Source organism: Wyeomyia smithii, chromosome 1 (genome assembly GCF_029784165.1).
Source record: "Wyeomyia smithii strain HCP4-BCI-WySm-NY-G18 chromosome 1, ASM2978416v1, whole genome shotgun sequence".
Lineage (NCBI taxonomy): Eukaryota > Metazoa > Arthropoda > Insecta > Diptera > Culicidae > Wyeomyia > Wyeomyia smithii.
Genome location: NC_073694.1, coordinates 196793945 through 196811291, shown reverse-complemented (window position 1 = coordinate 196811291; position 17347 = coordinate 196793945). Strand labels below are relative to the sequence as shown.

Here is a 17347-nt window from a genome sequence, read left to right as displayed (position 1 = left end):
ATGGACGAAGAAATGATAACGGCGTAAAAGTACGAGGTTCCGTATTCGGTTGTCCGGCAACTTTGCGACCGCAATCGGAAACTATCGCCCAGCAGTTCGCATCAGCGATGGCCGTCAGCACGACCGGCATCGGCATCCAGTCGAATATCGACGCAAAACGTACCATTCGCTAATTTATTCACAAATCGTTTCGTTTTCATAGCGGTACAATCGGGCAGCCATCGACGTGCAATCAAGTTCCGCTGAGTGGCACCGCGTGTATACCGTAACACGGATTTAGCGAGCCCGCGGTCATTGAGGCAAAGAACGAGATGGAAGTTGTCGCGAAAAAAGAGACCGTTTGTCCGCAGAGCCTAACTACTATCTCCCTACTCGAGCGAGGGTACCATCGAGGGGGCACGCAAGATCGCAGACAGCCCACTCGAAGTAGCATTCGGTAGCCACAAGTTCAAGACTATTTACCACACTGCCTGGAACGCAAAAATGACTTACGCACTCCTAACAACTCATAAGCAATTCGTTTCTCGTGTTTCATTTGGCCGGATTGGCCGGGAATACTTGAAAATTTTTTCTTTCACTATCTCTGGGGAGCAATCCATGTATGCATAAATTCATGAAGAAAGTAAATCATTAGTCACATTTGCATGCGAGGGTTGTCATTTTGATGCCGCCTGTTTCGAGCGTCCAATGTCACAATGGTCCAACTATTTTAATCGATACATCGTCATTACTAGTTATCATAACTTGCACTGAAAACAACTCGATTCGATCAGACAGAATTTATTCTGTGCAGGGACAAAAAAAACTTCTCGAGGAAAGTCGCGGAATCTCTCAACTCGAGGCTCGCGTGTTTCGACGGCGTTAAGGAAGTTCGCCTATAAAATCGTTTGCCATTTCTCGACCATCGCGAAACTTGTCCACAGCCACTAGCAGAGGAAAATGAGCGAGCAATGGAGGACAAAAAGACGGAAATATTTCAACCAAACTAGTGAAGCATGTATTTGTATTAAATTTTTAAGAATCGCGAAAAAACATTTTCAAACGTTACTCAATACCAACTTAAAAAATCTAAATATCAAAGTAAAAAATTCAAAGTGTCAAAATGTCAATGCTATTATATTATTTCGTATTATTATATTAATGCTGTCAAAAAATTTGTTATTTCGTTACAGCTATTGTATTTAACATCGTTTAGCCATACACAAATTCACTCACTCACTAGTCTGTGCTCCAAGCTGGTAATATAAATATAACATAAATAAGATTAGTGACACAAGGCTGTGTAGTTCACCTTGTAGATAAATAAAAGTAGATCGTTTAGTATGTTCAGTCAGAGATAAACTTACGCTACGTGGTACATACATACAGTTATAAAACTTTTCCTCACAAGCCCTCCGGTGAAATTCGCCTCCCCTAACGCAGCCAAACTGGATCGTGTCAAGCAGAGGATTGTCCCAGAGCCGCTTCTGAGTGTGTTATACCTCATCTGGAGTAGGCGATCGCGAACCACAAAAGCAAAACCCTTGGGCCGCGATTGAATCTGCGTTGCCTGCGTCGGTCGCCGGACGTTGCGAGCGCGGGCAGCAAACGGGACGAAGATGAGCACCAAGTGCTTTCCTTTCGCACCCAACGCCCGCACGCGCGTTTGCTAACGGGGATCCGCGCGAGTTTTGCGCGGTTCAGCGCACTCAGAACCGATGCTCGCAATTTAGTAGCTGCTAACCGAGCGCCGAGATTAGATCGCGCGGGAAACGAAACTCGTTAATTTATCGTGACACTATTAGTTCGCCTTCCATCGGCCGATCGTCGCACGGGCCACTGGAAGAAAGTCGTGACGATACGATTAGCGATTGACATTCTTTTCAGAATACACTTGAAGCGTGTACGGGAGAGTTTTGACTCGTTTCTAGTCTGGGTTGTAGTTCTTTGCGTAAACACCGCACGATCCAGTGGCAGTTAGTTCGCTTTTAGTGGAAACATAGGAACCAAAAACTCACGTGTAAAATGCAGTTTCGTTTTTTTCTTCAGTTTTTAGTGGTTTCATTATTTGTGAATTTTAGCAACGCTCAAGTAAGTTCAGACAGAAATAATGACCGGTCGGTTTCAAGACAGTAACTTATCAACGAATTTAATACAAAAAATAACTAAGGAAGCCCTTCTTTTAAACCGGTTTTTACCACGAAACAGACACCAGTTGAATGAGAAAATTATAAAAAAGTGGCTTTGCCCCGGATGTTTTAAGCTTAGAACTTTAATTTTGATGTTTAAACATTGTAAAAAAATGTTGAATTTAAACTTTTTTTTAACCATTTTAATATCCAAGGAATTTGCGTGACGCAATGATTTACTGAAGTTTCACTGCATTGGAATCTTCATTTAGACAATGTTGTTGAATTCGAGTTGTTCCCGATTTGTTGTAAATGAAATATCATTAATTTTTTTATTTGTTTCTTTTGGTATAACAACCACAAGTTGATAAGAGTTACTTTTCATTCCATGACTATTAGTAAAGGTAATGAAATTCACTAGACTCACTCGTAAAATTGTTGCTATGAAAAAGTAAGTAAATCATTAAAATGAAACAGACCATAGTAGTTTGCTGCCAGTAATCCCGTTTTTAATTGGGTGACAATTCCAATACAAATTGAAGTTTCCGGAAAGACAATTTTCATTCTTTAGTTGATTTATCGCCAACTTCTAGGAAATATCGTAAAAGAAAACTAATTACTTGTTAGCACCTGTTATAGCTAACAGTATTTTCAGGAAAACTTCTCGGCTCAAACCTCGTTATGAAATCTTCCTAGCGGCATTTCATTTCATTGAGAACTATGAAATGACATACCGCTATTCAAATCCAATAAATTCGGCTTTTTCAACAGTAAAATTCCTGCTCCATACTCGAAACATGTCGTATTAATTCTTCTCCATACTGGACAAAGAACACTGTCGTGCCCTTAATTAGGTAACCACGGTTTCGCGAGCTCTTTGAACCGTTTTCTTTAGACAGTAGCTACAGTTAATGGTTATTGCGATCACTTTCCGTCGTGACAAAATTGCAATTAGGACCATATTCAAATGCTCCAAATTTCTCCTGGTATCGATAGAGAGGAACGGTAGTGATATAGTAGCAGAGATTAAAAAATATTTTTACTAGAGATAATCACATTCATCTCCCAGCTGGTCTCGAGGTACGATGCTGGCCTAACAAGCCAGTTGTCGTAGGTTCGAGTCTCGGCTCGGGAGAGACTGTTAGTGTCAGTAGGATCGTAGCCATAGCCCCGCAATTGTCCTGTACACTCAACAGTTGGCTGCGAAGTCTGTGTATAATAAACAGAAGGTCGAGTTCCGATACGGAAGCTAGCACCAAGGCTTTGCTTTTTAATCACATTCATATTCCGATAATATGCATCACAGAAGAGGACGGACGATATCATAAATATTCGTAAAATCCTCACCATTATTTCCGCAACTCTTCTATGAGAACTCACTAGATTCAAGACTTCGGGTTAAAAATACTGAAAATCCATATTATAGCGTCTGCCGTGACAAGCTAGATAGCACCTGCCGAAAGCGGTGAGATTTTCAGAAGGAGAATGTAGTTTTACAAGTACGAACTTGCTGGCATCTCTATTATTCAATTAGTGATCGCCCCCGGACCGTGGTAAATCCGATTCAAGGTCCGATAGAAACGCAATCTTAAAATTCCGATTTAATTTCGGAACAGAACTGCCAGACAATAAAACTGACTGAGCAAGAAATATTCATTCTAAAAAAACTAATATTTAGTTCTTTATATTTTTGTAAATATTAAAAATGCCTCAAAAATAAATACTTCCAACTAAGTGTCACCTCCGTGTTCTCATCAACTGCAAAATTTCAGAATATTTTTCTTTTACTAAAATTCGTCGTTTGTTTAAAACAAAAATTACAGAAAAAAAGAGAGCCTAACATTGAGGTGAGAGTTTATTCAAATTCCTAAAAAGGTTTTATACTCGGCAGGAGAAATCGGATCATATTGTGAAAACATGAATTATCGATGGAATTCATTAGATTAACACAAAAAACATGGAATTCAGAAAAGAAATTATAAAAAAAAACTAGTATAGCTCTGTAATTTGAAGAAATAGAAATTTCATGGCTTCTACAAACAAAGTTTATAAAATGTTATGACCTACAAATATCTTGCCTCAAGTATTCAAGCCTCAAAGCATGAGAGAACCAACTTTGCTGCCAAAGCGCATATTAAGTTCACCATCAGACTAAGATTAAATCCCTCATTTTTTTTTCTCATATATCATTTATTTGACACGGCACAAATACAATTTAATGTTTAATGGCGCCAATTATATCTGGTGACTTAAAAACTAAAAGCAAATTTTTTATCCTCGCTGCCGACTACAAGCTGAAATTAAGTCTTACTTAAAACTAGCATGTATTATTCAGTCAGTGTTTTGTTGTTGAATGGTCGTCTGATGCTCTTCGAATGGCCGATGTCATGAGCTGGGGCAGAGGTTTGTATTCTCGGGTCTTGGAGGTATTGTGCGGGGTCTAGTTGCTGGTTATGGTTCGTTGTTGTTGTTCGCTAGTGTTCAAGTGGCCATTTGGTATGTGCCGCTGAGCCAAAATATCACTGAAGACCTCGGGTTCTCAGGTCGTGGCGAATTCGAGTGGGGTGCAGTTGCCGATTCCAAAATCTGTGCTTAAGGTTCAAACGTGTTCTTGTCGTTTTGTTGGGTGTAGACGGAGGGGAACGGGACTAGACTGGGGCATGGATGGATTTTAGGAAAACGTATATAAGGGTCATGTAGACATCACGAACAGGTACAGCTGGCCGTCTACCTCCGGCCTCAAGGGAAGCTACTAATCTAGACCTGGCGTCACGGTGGACAGGGCATGACCAAACAACGTGCTCTATGTCGTGATAACCTTCACCACAGGCACAGATACCACTTTCCCCGAGCCCAATACGACGGAGATGCGCATCAAATCTATAGTGATTGGACATAAGCCGAGACATCACGCAAATGAAATCTTGACCTACATACAACCCCTTGAACCACGGATTCGTCGATACCTTGGGTATAATGGAATGTAACCACCTTCCCAGTTCCCCTCTGGTCCAAGAATTTCGCCAACTGATGATCGTATTCTGACGTACAAATGCAAAAAATTCATTAAAAGCAATTGGTCTTTCATAAATTTCACCGTTTGTTGCGCCCACCTTAGCCAAAGAGTCCGCTTTCTCATTGCCCGGTATCGAGCAGTGAGAAGGGACCCACACTAAGGTAATCTGAGAAGATTTTTCGGATAAAGCACTCAGATGCTCCCGTATTTTCCCCAGGAAATACGGAGAGTGCTTAACATCTTTCATCGATCGGAGAGCCTCAATGGAACTGAGACTGTCCGTAAAGATGAAATAATGGTCCGTGGGCATTTTTTCGATAATCCCTAGGGTGTACTGAATTGCAGCTAATTCTGCGACGTAAACAGAAGCAGGATTATCGAGCTTATGGGAGACGGTTAAATTGTTATTGAAGATACCGAAGCCAGTGGACCCATCAAGAAGTGATCCGTCAGTGTAGTACATATTGTCGCAGTTGATGTTTCGATATTTATTGGAAAAAAATTTAGGGATCTGCTGCACGCGTAAATGATCCGGGATTCCACGAGTTTCTTCTATCATGGATGTATCGAAAAACACAGTAGAATCAGAAGTATTTGATAAGTCGACACGATTTGGAATATTCGAAGAAGGGTTAATATTTTGGGACATGTGATTGAAATACAATGTCATAAAACGGGTTTGAGAATTAAGTTCGATTAACCTTTCAAAATTTTCAATCACGGGACGGTTCAAGACCTCACATTTGATTAGAATACGAGAAGACAGGCTCCAGAAGCGGTTTTTCAATGGTAGTACTCCAGCTAAAACCTCCAAACTCATCGTATGGGTCGACTGCATGCAACCTAAGGCGATACGCAAACAACGATATTGTATTCGCTCCAGTTTGATCAAATGTGTGTTTGCTGCGGAGCGGAAGCAGAAACACCCGTATTCAATAACAGACAATATCGTTGTTTGGTAGAGCCTTATAAGGTCTCCTGGATGGGCTCCCCACCATTGTCCGGTTATTGTACGAAGAAAATTCACTCTTTGTTGACATTTTTTCATCAGATACCTCACGTGACAACCCCAGGTGCCTTTAGAGTCGAACCAGACACCAAGATATTTGTGTACCAAAACCTGAGAAATCGTTTTACCCATTAATTGTGTTTGAAGCTGAGCAGGTTCATGCTTCCTAGAAAAAACTACTATCTCAGTCTTCTCCGGAGAGAATTCGATACCTAGCTGTAAAGCCCAAGCAGACAAATTGTCCAAGGTATCTTGCAATGGTCCTTGCAAATCGGCAGCTTTGGCTCCTGTAACAGAGATTACACTGTCGTCTGCAAGTTGTCTTATCGTGCATGAATTTGCCAGACATTCGTCGATGTCATTTACATAAAAGTTGTAAAGAAGGGGGCTTAAACATGAGCCCTGGGGAAGACCCATGTAGCTAATGCGAAAAGTTGCCAAATCGCCATGCGTAAAATGCATGTGCTTTTCGGACAACAAATTGTGCAAAAAATTGTTCAAAATTGGAGAAAATCCTTGTCGGTGAAGTTTACCCGAAAGAATGTCAATAGAAACGGAATCAAAAGCCCCCTTAATGTCCAAGAACGCAGACGCCATTTGTTCTTTACGAGCATACGCCAGCTGAATATCTGTTGAAAGCAACGCAAGACAATCATTCGTCCCTTTGGCACGGCGGAAGCCAAATTGAGTTTCTGATAGTAGACCATTTGATTCGACCCAGTGGTCTAAACGACGGAGTATCATTTTTTCCATCAATTTCCGGATACAGGATAGCATTGCAATCGGCCTATAAGAGTTGTGATTAGAAGCTGGTTTCCCTGGTTTTTGGATGGCGATCACCTTCACTTGCCTCCAATCCTGCGGTACAATGTTTTGCTCCAGGAACTTATTGAACAAGTTCAACAAGCGCCTCTTGGCATTGCCGGGTAGATTCTTCAACAAGTTGAATTTGATTCTATCTAACCCAGGTGCGTTATTGTTACAGGACAGGAGGGCAACTGAAGATTCTGCCATCGTAAAAGGTGATTCTATCGCGTCGTGGCCCGGAGACGCATCGCGAACAATGTTTTGCTCAGGAACAGAGTCCGGACATACTTTCCTGGCAAAATCAAATATCCACCGACTTGAAGACTCCTCGCTTTCGTTGACCGTTACGCGATTCCGTATTCTTCGGGCTGTGTTCCAAAGAGTGCTCATCGATGTCTCCCTCAACGTCTCGTTCACGAACCGACGCCAATATCCGCGTTTCTTTGCTTTAGCCAGGCTTTTAAGCTTGGTATTAAGCTCCGAATACCGTATATAGTCGTCGGGTATACCTCCCTTCTGAAAGGCCAAAAACGCGTCGGATCTTTGCGTGTAGACATCGGAGCACTTTTTGTCCCACCACGGAGTTGGAGGCCGCTCTTTGATCGCTACGCCGGGATATTTCTTCGTTTGGGCTTGCGACGCGGCGTCGAGGATTAAGCCCGCGAGGAGGTTGTATTCTTTAAGTGGTGGGTGATGTTGAATCGGCTCGACCGCTTTTGAAATCATTTCCTCGTATAGCTTCCAATCGACATTCCGTGTGAGGTCATACGGAATGTCAATTGGTCGCATGCGAGTTGACCCGTTTGTAATTGAAATAAGAATAGGCAGATGGTCGCTACCGTGAGGATCGAGGATTACCTTCCATGTGCAATCCAACCGTAGCGACGTCGAACATAAGGATAGATCCAAAGCGCTTGGGCGCGCTGGGAGTTTCGGGATACGTGTCATTTCACCGTTGTTCAAAATAGTCATGTCGAAGTCATCGCAAAGGTTATAGATTAAAGAGGAGCGGTTATCATTGTAAGGGGAACCCCAAGCCACACCATGAGAGTTGAAGTCTCCCAAAATCAAACGTGGCGAGGGAAGAAGTTCTATTAAATCAAAGAGCAGCCGTTGCCCAACCTGTGCTCTGGGAGGAGTATATATTGAGGCAATACAAAGCTCTTTACCTTGTATTGTCATTTGACATGCGACAACTTCGATGCCTGGAATCGAGGGGAGGTTGATACGATAGAAAGAATAGCACTTTTTAATCCCTAAAAGTACTCCTCCATATGGGGTGTCTCGTTCAAGGCGAATAATATTAAAATCATGGAAGTTGAGATCAATATTTGAAGTAAGCCAAGTTTCACAAAGGGAAAATGCATCGCATTTGTTTTTATTTATCAAAACTTTAAACGAATCAATTTTTGGTAAAATACTTCTACAATTCCACTGTAAGACAGAGATAGAATCCTTCATATACGCAGTTGAATTAGGCATCGAAGGATACAATCGCTGCAAGGAGGGGCCATTGGGCAGTCAACTGCTTCAAAAATGATCTAACTGTTGGGAGGAATGCTGTAAGAAAAGTTTTAATTGGATCGGGTACATTGAAATTTTCAAAAATCCAGTCCACAATGTCAGAAAATTTCACTAATCCAGAGTTTGTTTTATCAACTGGATGTGCAAAAGGAACAACTGGGGTTTTAGATGTTCCTGGCAGTGCTGGGAACTCCTTCTGGGACTTTAAATTTGCAAGCCCAGGAGGAGTTTGCTTCGGTTTTTCCGCAGCACTGTTTGGTTTGTTCGTACTTTTCATTACACTTTGGGAAATCTTAGGACCTTTACGGGGAAGTTTAGGAGAAGAAACATTTTTCCTCTTCCTAGACTCCCCAGGATTGGCATAAGATGTTCCCGCTGATGAAACGTCAGAATCGGTTTCATCAGAGGACAACAGATCAAAGGGGTTCGATGTTATGGTAGAAGTGGTCACGGTCTTCTTCAGCATCTCAGCATAAGAACGCTTTGAACGCTCCTTAAGTGACCGCTTGATTTTATCTCTGCGCTGCATGTACACCGGGCATGTGGAGAGCTCATGCTGGTTTTCCCCACAGTGAATACATTTTTCAGCATTAACACTGCAAGAATCTTCCGCATGAGTCTCCCCACACTTGCTACATCGTGCCTCATGCAGCAGTAGGCGGCTGTGTGGCCTAACTGCTTGCAATTGGTGCAATTCATAACACGGGGTACATACAATCGCACAGGCAGACGAACCCGGTCGATCGAGACGTGGCTAGGGAGTGCAGATCCGGCAAACGTAACGCGAAACGAGTCTGACGGAGTGTAAACTTTTTTACCGCCGACGAGAGACATGGACCGCAATTGCTTACAATCCAAAATCTTCGCCTGTGTTTCGGTATTTTTGAAGCAACCGGTTGCGCTTTACGGATACACTCGACAGACAGACTCGAATCGGTTATGACACCGTCGATCTCTACGTCTCGTGCGGGTATGTAAACGCGATACTCGCGTGTGAAGAGCTCAGAGCAAGCGATAGCATTGGCCTGTGCCAGATCACTGACCACGACACGGAGCTTGTTAGGTCGGACCTTGGAACCCCTTCGTCAGGTCTTTAGAAATTTGCAGTATGTTTGATCGCTTTGAATTCACTCCTGCCTTTGGACGAAAATAAACAGTATAGCTGCCCTGTTGAGATCCGTCCGGGTAAAGCCTGGGGCGAGGGGGGACTGGAGAATGAACAGGGAAGGGGGTAACGGAAGGGTCAGGGTCAGGGGGGCTCGGGGATGGTGGCACGGGAGGCGAGGCATCTATATCCATCGCGCTAAATGTAGTGCACTAGCGCACTAGCGCCGACAAGAACACGTACCTTTTTACTTCTTCCTATCAGCAGTGGTTGTCCGATCGTTCGAAGCTGCACCCAAAGCAGCCAGCAGCACCAGTACAGCAGCACCAATACAGCCACCAGCAGTGAGCCGGGTGTGAGATCACTCAGCACAGCGACACGACTCGACTGTCAAATGATGGCCTTGAATTAGAAAGATCTATTCACTGTGCACAGATCAAAACTGCAGCTGGTATTTTGCACCAATACAGCCAAAGTTGCGAGCCGGGTACAGAACGTATCGACACAACTCACAATCTAGTTGGCCTTTAGCGCGAATAATACACTCTTTTGTTTGGCTATTCGTACACACGGACCGGATTGTAATAGAACGACCACTTTGCACGTCCGTTTCTGTCGAGTGTTCGACGCGGAATGATTTGTGAGTCATATGTAAACTACTCGAAAGATCTTGCTTTGATTTTGACAGCTGATGATTTTCAATTGTAAGCGGAGATACTCTCACATGACGATTCTCAATTGAAAATTACAATGAGCGCTGATGAAGGCAGGGGGCTTGCATACAGTCCTTCACGCATATATATGAACCAGGAAAAAAAGAAAATCCTAACGATATGAAACGGAGGACGCCAACACAAGTTTAACAACCCAAAGTGGCTACGCACAGTGGGGCGACTCCATACAAATGCTGGCCAAGCAGAAAAATGTCTTCAAATCATGGAAAATACATGGTTTTTATGTGATTTTGGGATACTGAGTCCGAATTCGATATTATTTTTGCATGAAAATGCATATTTTTGACGCCAGAGAAATTTTCATGTTTTTTATATATTATGTGAGGAAAATTTTACGTTGGTTTGAATCTTTTGGAAAATAAAATGCATGATGCTTAAAAGACTTTTATGTGTCATAAAAAAAAACATAAAATATTAATCGCTTATTAGGAAAATAAAAAAATATCAATTGAAAAATATGCTTCGTGTTGAAAATTACTTATGACTTGTTTTTTTCAAAGCGACTATACTACATTGCTTCTATTTTACGCATTCTTCTTTTTATTCATTTCTACCCTCATCTTCATTTTTGTGTTCACTTTCGATACAGTTTTAATAACTTCAGGGAGGGTTTTCAAAAAGCAGTTTCTAACGTCAAAATAATAATTATTTGCTCTGTAGAAATCAGCTGGCGATGTATTATGTCATGGTTTGTGCTTACACGATTATTTTTACATGTGACTGGTATGATATGAACTTAAAACATGATTTAGGTACTTAGTGCTGGTGATCCAAAACATAAACAATGATAAGTTTTGATACTTCGTTAATTATCGAAATATAGATGAGTTTAACTTGTAAATATGAAAATAGTGTGATTAATTATACTGAAACATGTTTGAAAACGTTATTGTTATCAAACTAATACGAGCCATTTGTTATTCTGTTGACGGTTTGCAGTGTACAATTTAAATTTACATTTTGAAAATCCGATATGTGCCGAACACTCGTTGTTTCACTTCGAAAGTAGGGTACTCTGCGCAACTCTGCGCAGGATCAGACTAGATGCATTTTAAAGCATTTTTTCCAAGCTATCTTTTGAAACTAGTGCCAATAGTGCCAAACCCTGCCGTCTAAACTTTAAACGCTGTTTTATACAAAAAATACGTAATTTTTTGATTCCGCCTAATGTTTTTGAGTATTACAATGAGATTATACATTGTCCAGTGATGAGGATTTATTCTCCACTATTTTATAAACAACTTTCCTTTAGACGTCATCAAGATTCAAGTTACCCTTGAGGCTCCAGCAAGTTTCGCAACATTGCATTTTTTCCAAGAATAACGCTAAAAAACGCTGACTCAGTACATTTTGAAAAATCATATAAAATTCAAATTTTGTCGAAATGCTGTAAAAATTTGGATTCTGACAGTTCAATAGTATACAACTATAGGAAAAATGTAATTGAAATGAAATTCGCATTTTCAATTTTGGGTCGATGGCCAGCGATTCCCCCACTGTGCTACGGGGCGCTAGTGATGAACAGCAAAAAATCTCCGAAATATTGACCGGAGCTTGCGTTATTGACTTATTGCTGTTCCAACTGCGTCTAGCGGTATGAGAAAACTATCATTAAACGACGCGATACGTTGCTAATTTCAATTGACACGTTTAGAAAAAAGGAAAGAGTCTCTCTCTCCCTCACTCTCTCCGTTAATTGAAACAGTCATCAGTTTCATTTGAAATGATACGATGAACAACAGACGGGAAAAAACCCGTGATCAAATATGTTTGACAGCGAAAATGTTCATCGTATTTTGATGACAGTAGCCAAAAGGAATCAACTGAAAATGAAACTGTTCGAATTGAAATGACTTTGCGAAATATTGCAGTTTCTTTGTTATGTTTCGAAAATGTAGAGCCCTGGATGTACTCCAAGAAACTGGAGTTAGTGCACCATAAGACGAAGTTCACGGTTGTGAATAACCGTAAATCAGGAACTTGAACAATGCACAGGGTTGCAGACAAGCTTAACAGTTAATTTCTCAAGCGTAGTAAGCTACGACTTTACACGGAAGTTATTATCGGACACTGTCCTACTCTTTATCACCTAAAGAACATCGGATTTGGCGGATGTGATAACTGTCGCTTCTGCAACCTTGCAGTTGAAACGTCTCCTCACCTGCTTTATCATTGTGAAGCCCTTGCATTTACAAGGTACTACTTCTTCGGACGTTACCTTTCAACTCCATATCAGGTATGGAACTCTAATCTTAAGAAGTTCGTTAGTCTGTTTGACTATGCGATACCGGGGCACAGAATTATTACCAACCAACCCTACTCCATCAACGAGTACGAGCACCTCGTAATCTGTGTACAGCAATCAGAGCCTGCCACTAAAGATAATCAATATGATTGTCGTAGTGATTCTTTTAGTCCCAATGTCCTTCAGGAATACAAAAACTTAAATCAAAGCAACAGGCTGCGGTCATAGTCGGAGACTGCACCGTTATTTCCTTCTGACACAAATCCTGTCAGGCCATGGTTAATTTCCCAATTCCTAAGCTCACTACCGTGCTGGATCGAAACCCGTACAGTATCCGAAATCCGTACACCTTGAGGTTTTTCTTCAGTTTTAAACATTATAAAAGTGAAAATTCATATGATAGTTACATGTACATATCCGTTGAGTTGTTGGCCTTCTGTTAAATTAAACTATGCGCCAGTAGGCCATGAAATAAACCTATTAAAAATGATAAATCAATCGTGTATCGGTTTCAGTTGTCATTTCGTTGTATCGTTAGAGAATTTACTACGGAAACGTTATTTAGATAAAAACGATTTTCAAGTGGGATATAAGTGTTTTACTCTGTGAATCTTTTTAAAATTGATGGAAAAGGTAAGTCTTTGTCATTTTCGAGCTGTATGTTGTCTAATAAATAGTGTAAGTTGTATTTATTCAACAAAAACTTTGCCGTACGGATTTTGGTTCTTTTTATTTGCTTGAATCGAAATCCGTACAGCGTGTGTATCATGCATATATTGTTGAATTTTCTTCTTGTTTTCAGCACATAACGGAAGAAAACAAGTATAAATATACGGCAAACAATTTTAAACGAGCTGTGACTGAGGTGCGCAAAAGAAAGTCGTACCGGAAGCCTCGAGAGGTTCCGGCGTTCCGGTTACTACGAAACGCTACGAAAATTGCACTATTTCAGCTAATATCAAAAATTAGAAAACCGTGTGAAACTTTAGGAGCCAGTTGATCCTCAAAATATACTTATTCGGTAATTTAAAGATAAATTATAAATAAAAGATGTTCATTTTTGTACTTCTTTATCTATACGGAGTTTGATTTATTGTTGTATGGACTTTGATCCAGTCTATATCGCGTGTGTGCGGATTTCTATTCAACAGTGTACGGGTTTTGATTCAGGCAAAAAACTGTGTACGGATTTCGATTCAAAACATGTTCTATTCAAACATGATTTTTTCGAGTTTCGGAGTAATTTTAATCATTTTGCTGGAAAATAGTGATAAAATATAAGTAGACCTATAACTAAACATGTCAGTTTAAAGCAATATGTGATTTCTTGATTTTATATTGACCGTCGAAGATTATCATGTGCTTAGGTGTACGGATTTCGATCCAGCACGGTACTCAGGTTTCTGTGAATAAATAAAAAAAACTCGTGGCTGGAGAACCACAAATAACCTATAATAGTTTTGAATAATGCCTATGTCAAGATGCCAACCCCCCTATAAGAAAATTATTCTTGAATTTGAAAATTTTTCACCCGCAGAAAATGCTCAGTTTACTGTATCATTTAAACTTATAAACATCGTTTAATTATTAAAGTTTTGATTTAAAAACAAATTTTTATACCAGTAATACTTGTCCAAAACCGATCTGGCCAAGCTGTTTGGTTTAATATTCTCGATTACATAAGCTTACTGCTGTCGAAACATTAAAAGCTATGCCAAATAAAAACACTACTTGCCAAATGTCGACAAAAATCGTTATAATTTCGTTGTTGCGTTCAGTTGTATAGTTATTCCGCCCATTTACTAACGAGGAATCCAGGATTAAACATGGATAACTTTAAGGATCTGGCTAACTTTTAGCAGCATTTTTTCAAGCATTGGAAATTAATCATAATTATAGGGTGGATTAATAGTGTATTCATTACTTTCGGACTGTAGAAACCAATTTCGAATGTTATCACCAAAAAAAAAAATACCAAAGTTAGTTAGCTTAGCACGCAGTTTCACACTAAACCGAAACCCCCTTTCAAGCGTTCGCTTCCCTCTTCCAGATTGCCCACGATACCCAAATCCAACCCACCGTGTCACAGCAACCCGTCCAGCGCAATCCATTTCTCCAGTGGCTAACCGGTTTGATCGGTTCGGCCACAACCACGCAAGCCCCGCAACTAACCCCACCGGCAAACTGTTCCGAGTGCAGTAGGTATCGCTTTTTTCTGTCCCTTGGTTCACAGTACAACAACCGGCTGCGACTCTTTTCCAGAATGCGGCCGCACCAATCAGGTAACCCGGATAGTGGGCGGAACGGAAACCCGAGTCAATCAGTACCCTTGGATGGTTATACTGCAGTATGGTGGCACATTCTACTGCGGAGGAGCCCTAATTACCGACCGCCACGTGCTGACGGCAGCGCACTGTGTGCATGGATTCAATCCAGCCAAGATCAGTGCCGTTCTGCTGGATCACGATCGATCCAGTGCAACGGAAACCGAATCCATCACCTGCAAGATTGAACGAGTAATCAAACACAATGGATACAATCCAAGCAATTACAACAGTGATATCGCTATCTTAAAACTGGATCGGGTACTGAATTTCGATCAGAAACTGCGACCCGTCTGTTTACCATCACCGAAGAAATCGTTCGCTGGGTATGAAGTACGTTGTTTTGGAACCACGCGAAAGTGAACAACAGTTTCAACAGTGTTTCTTCCGTAGGGAATTGTAACTGGTTGGGGTGCAATCAAGGAAAACGGTGCGATATCAGTCAACCTGCAGGAAGTATCTGTGCCGATTATGTCCAACGCGGATTGTCGAAAAAGTGGCTACGGTGTGAAGCGTATCACCGACAATATGCTCTGCGCTGGGTATCCCGATGGCAAGAAAGACTCCTGTCAGGGGGACAGTGGAGGACCGTTGCACGTTATTAACAAAGAGGAACAGCCGGAACACATTCATCAGAATGCGGGAATCGTTTCGTGGGGTGAGGGCTGTGCAAAACCGAACTACCCGGGGGTATACACTAGGGTTAATCGCTTCCGAACGTGGATCATGGCTAACACCGTAGATGGGTGCTATTGCTCAGAGAAATGATCCGAACTTCCAATAAAAATAAGTTTCATACGAAATCAGCACTTGTGGTTGATGATGTAATCCGAAAAATAATAGCTTAGAGCTTGGTGGCGGTTGATCACGTCTCATGTCATCTCATTAAATTGCCCATTTCATCAATCTCATTTGCTTAGCTTTCGCACAATTCTATGCATTACTCCACAGGAAAGTCCGGAAACACCAGCAGAAAGTGTAGGGGTGAAAGGAAATCCGTTTCTGGAATGGCTCGAGCTGCTCACCGGAATACAGCGTCCCTCGCCGCCCTTGATGCCAGCCGAGAATTGCACAGAGTGTAGTAAGTCTTATCATTTCTTAACTTTCATGGCAACTTATAACCTCACTTCTCAATTGTAGAATGTGGTAGAACAAATCAGGTTAACAGAATCGTGGGCGGTATGGAAACGCGGGTCAACCAGTATCCTTGGATGGCCATTCTGAAGTACGGAGACTCGTTCTACTGTGGTGGAACTCTAATCTCCGATCGACACGTGATGACTGCAGCGCACTGCGTCCATGGCTTCAACAAGGCACGAATCAGTGTAACCATGCTGGATCACGATCGATCTAGCGATTCGGAGGCGGAGACAATCACTTCGAAGGTGCAGCACATCTACAAGCACAGTGGCTACAGTCCGCTGAATTATGATAACGACATTGCAATTTTGCGTTTGGAGCAGGTACTAGAGATGAACGATAGGTTGCGTCCGGTGTGTCAACCAAGTTCGGGGGAATCATACGCGGGATATGATGTAGGATTTTTTTCTCGTCATAGTAGGGTTACCATTTTCAAACCCATTTCCTATATTTTCAGGGTATAGCAACGGGTTGGGGAACAACCTCGCAGGGCGGTCAGGTGTCATCCACTTTGCAGGAGGTTTCCGTACCGATAATGACCAACGAGGACTGCAAAAAATCGGCTTATGGGGAAAAGCGTATCACCGAAAATATGATGTGTGCCGGGCTACCTGATGGTGGTAAGGATTCCTGTCAAGGGGACAGCGGTGGACCGTTGCACGTCATCAGCAAAGAGATGGAGGCGGACAACGTACACCAACTGGTCGGTGTTGTGTCCTGGGGTGAAGGTTGTGCCAAACCAGACTATCCGGGCGTCTACAGCCGGGTCAACCGGTACGAGTCATGGATCCGAAGCAACACCATCGATGGTTGCTACTGTACACCGTAGATCATCCGCATGATCCGCACGGATTGTTCGGGGCAAAGTAGTTCGCATTTAATCAAAGACATAAATAGTGTGCAATATTCGTTCTAATCATTGTATTAAAAGCAACGTAATCGTCAAAATAACTGCAATAAACAACACAACTCAATCTTAGAAATGGTTTCTGTACTACTGTAGGTCTAATAAAAGTGCAAAAACTTTAACCTGGATATATCCAGCCAAAAATTGCCACTGTATCAGGAAAGTTATAAGACTGTGTGGTACAAAATGAGCGGAATTTCGGGCATGGGAGGCCAATTTTTTGATGGAATAAAACTCCAAGAGCATAATGGTTTTTATTGCCTACAACAACGAATTAAAAAAAAAATCAAAAATCACGAAATGAAGGTTACCAAAAGATGTTTGGAAACATTCGAACCATTCAATTCGTCTGGAAAAGATGACGTTTTTCCTGCACTTGCTTATAATAATGCTTATAATAAAAATTCTACAGATACAGGCTGTAGAGT

General features: G+C 41.6%; 1 protein-coding gene across 2 annotated transcripts; it reads left to right on the top strand.

The window, feature by feature from the left end:
- Positions 1–1702: 1702 nt before the first annotated feature.
- LOC129718777 (trypsin-1-like) lies at positions 1703–16986 on the top strand. Of its 2 annotated transcripts, none has more exons than XM_055669839.1 (4): positions 1703–2070; positions 15824–15953; positions 16013–16407; positions 16470–16986. In XM_055669839.1, the coding sequence occupies exons 1-4, from the start codon at positions 2005–2007 to the stop codon at positions 16839–16841; spliced, it is 963 nt and encodes a 320-aa protein (XP_055525814.1). In that variant the 5' UTR covers positions 1703–2004; the 3' UTR covers positions 16842–16986. The 2 variants fall into 2 exon arrangements, with proteins under 2 accessions (XP_055525814.1, XP_055525813.1); XM_055669838.1 differs by lacking the exons at positions 15824–15953; positions 16013–16407; positions 16470–16986 and adding exons at positions 14599–14746; positions 14811–15205; positions 15266–15675.
- The last annotated feature ends 361 nt before the right edge of the window (positions 16987–17347 follow it).

Excerpts from the sequence above, each read along its gene's own strand:
- LOC129718777 (XM_055669838.1), top strand. The coding sequence starts at position 2,005 with ATGCAGTTTCGTTTTTTTCTTCAGTTTTTAGTGGTTTCATTATTTGTG. Across the intron at positions 2,071-14,598 it reads TGAATTTTAGCAACGCTCAA|ATTGCCCACGATACCCAAAT; the intron begins GTAAGTTCAGAC and ends TCCCTCTTCCAG. Across the intron at positions 14,747-14,810 it reads GGCAAACTGTTCCGAGTGCA|AATGCGGCCGCACCAATCAG; the intron begins GTAGGTATCGCT and ends ACTCTTTTCCAG.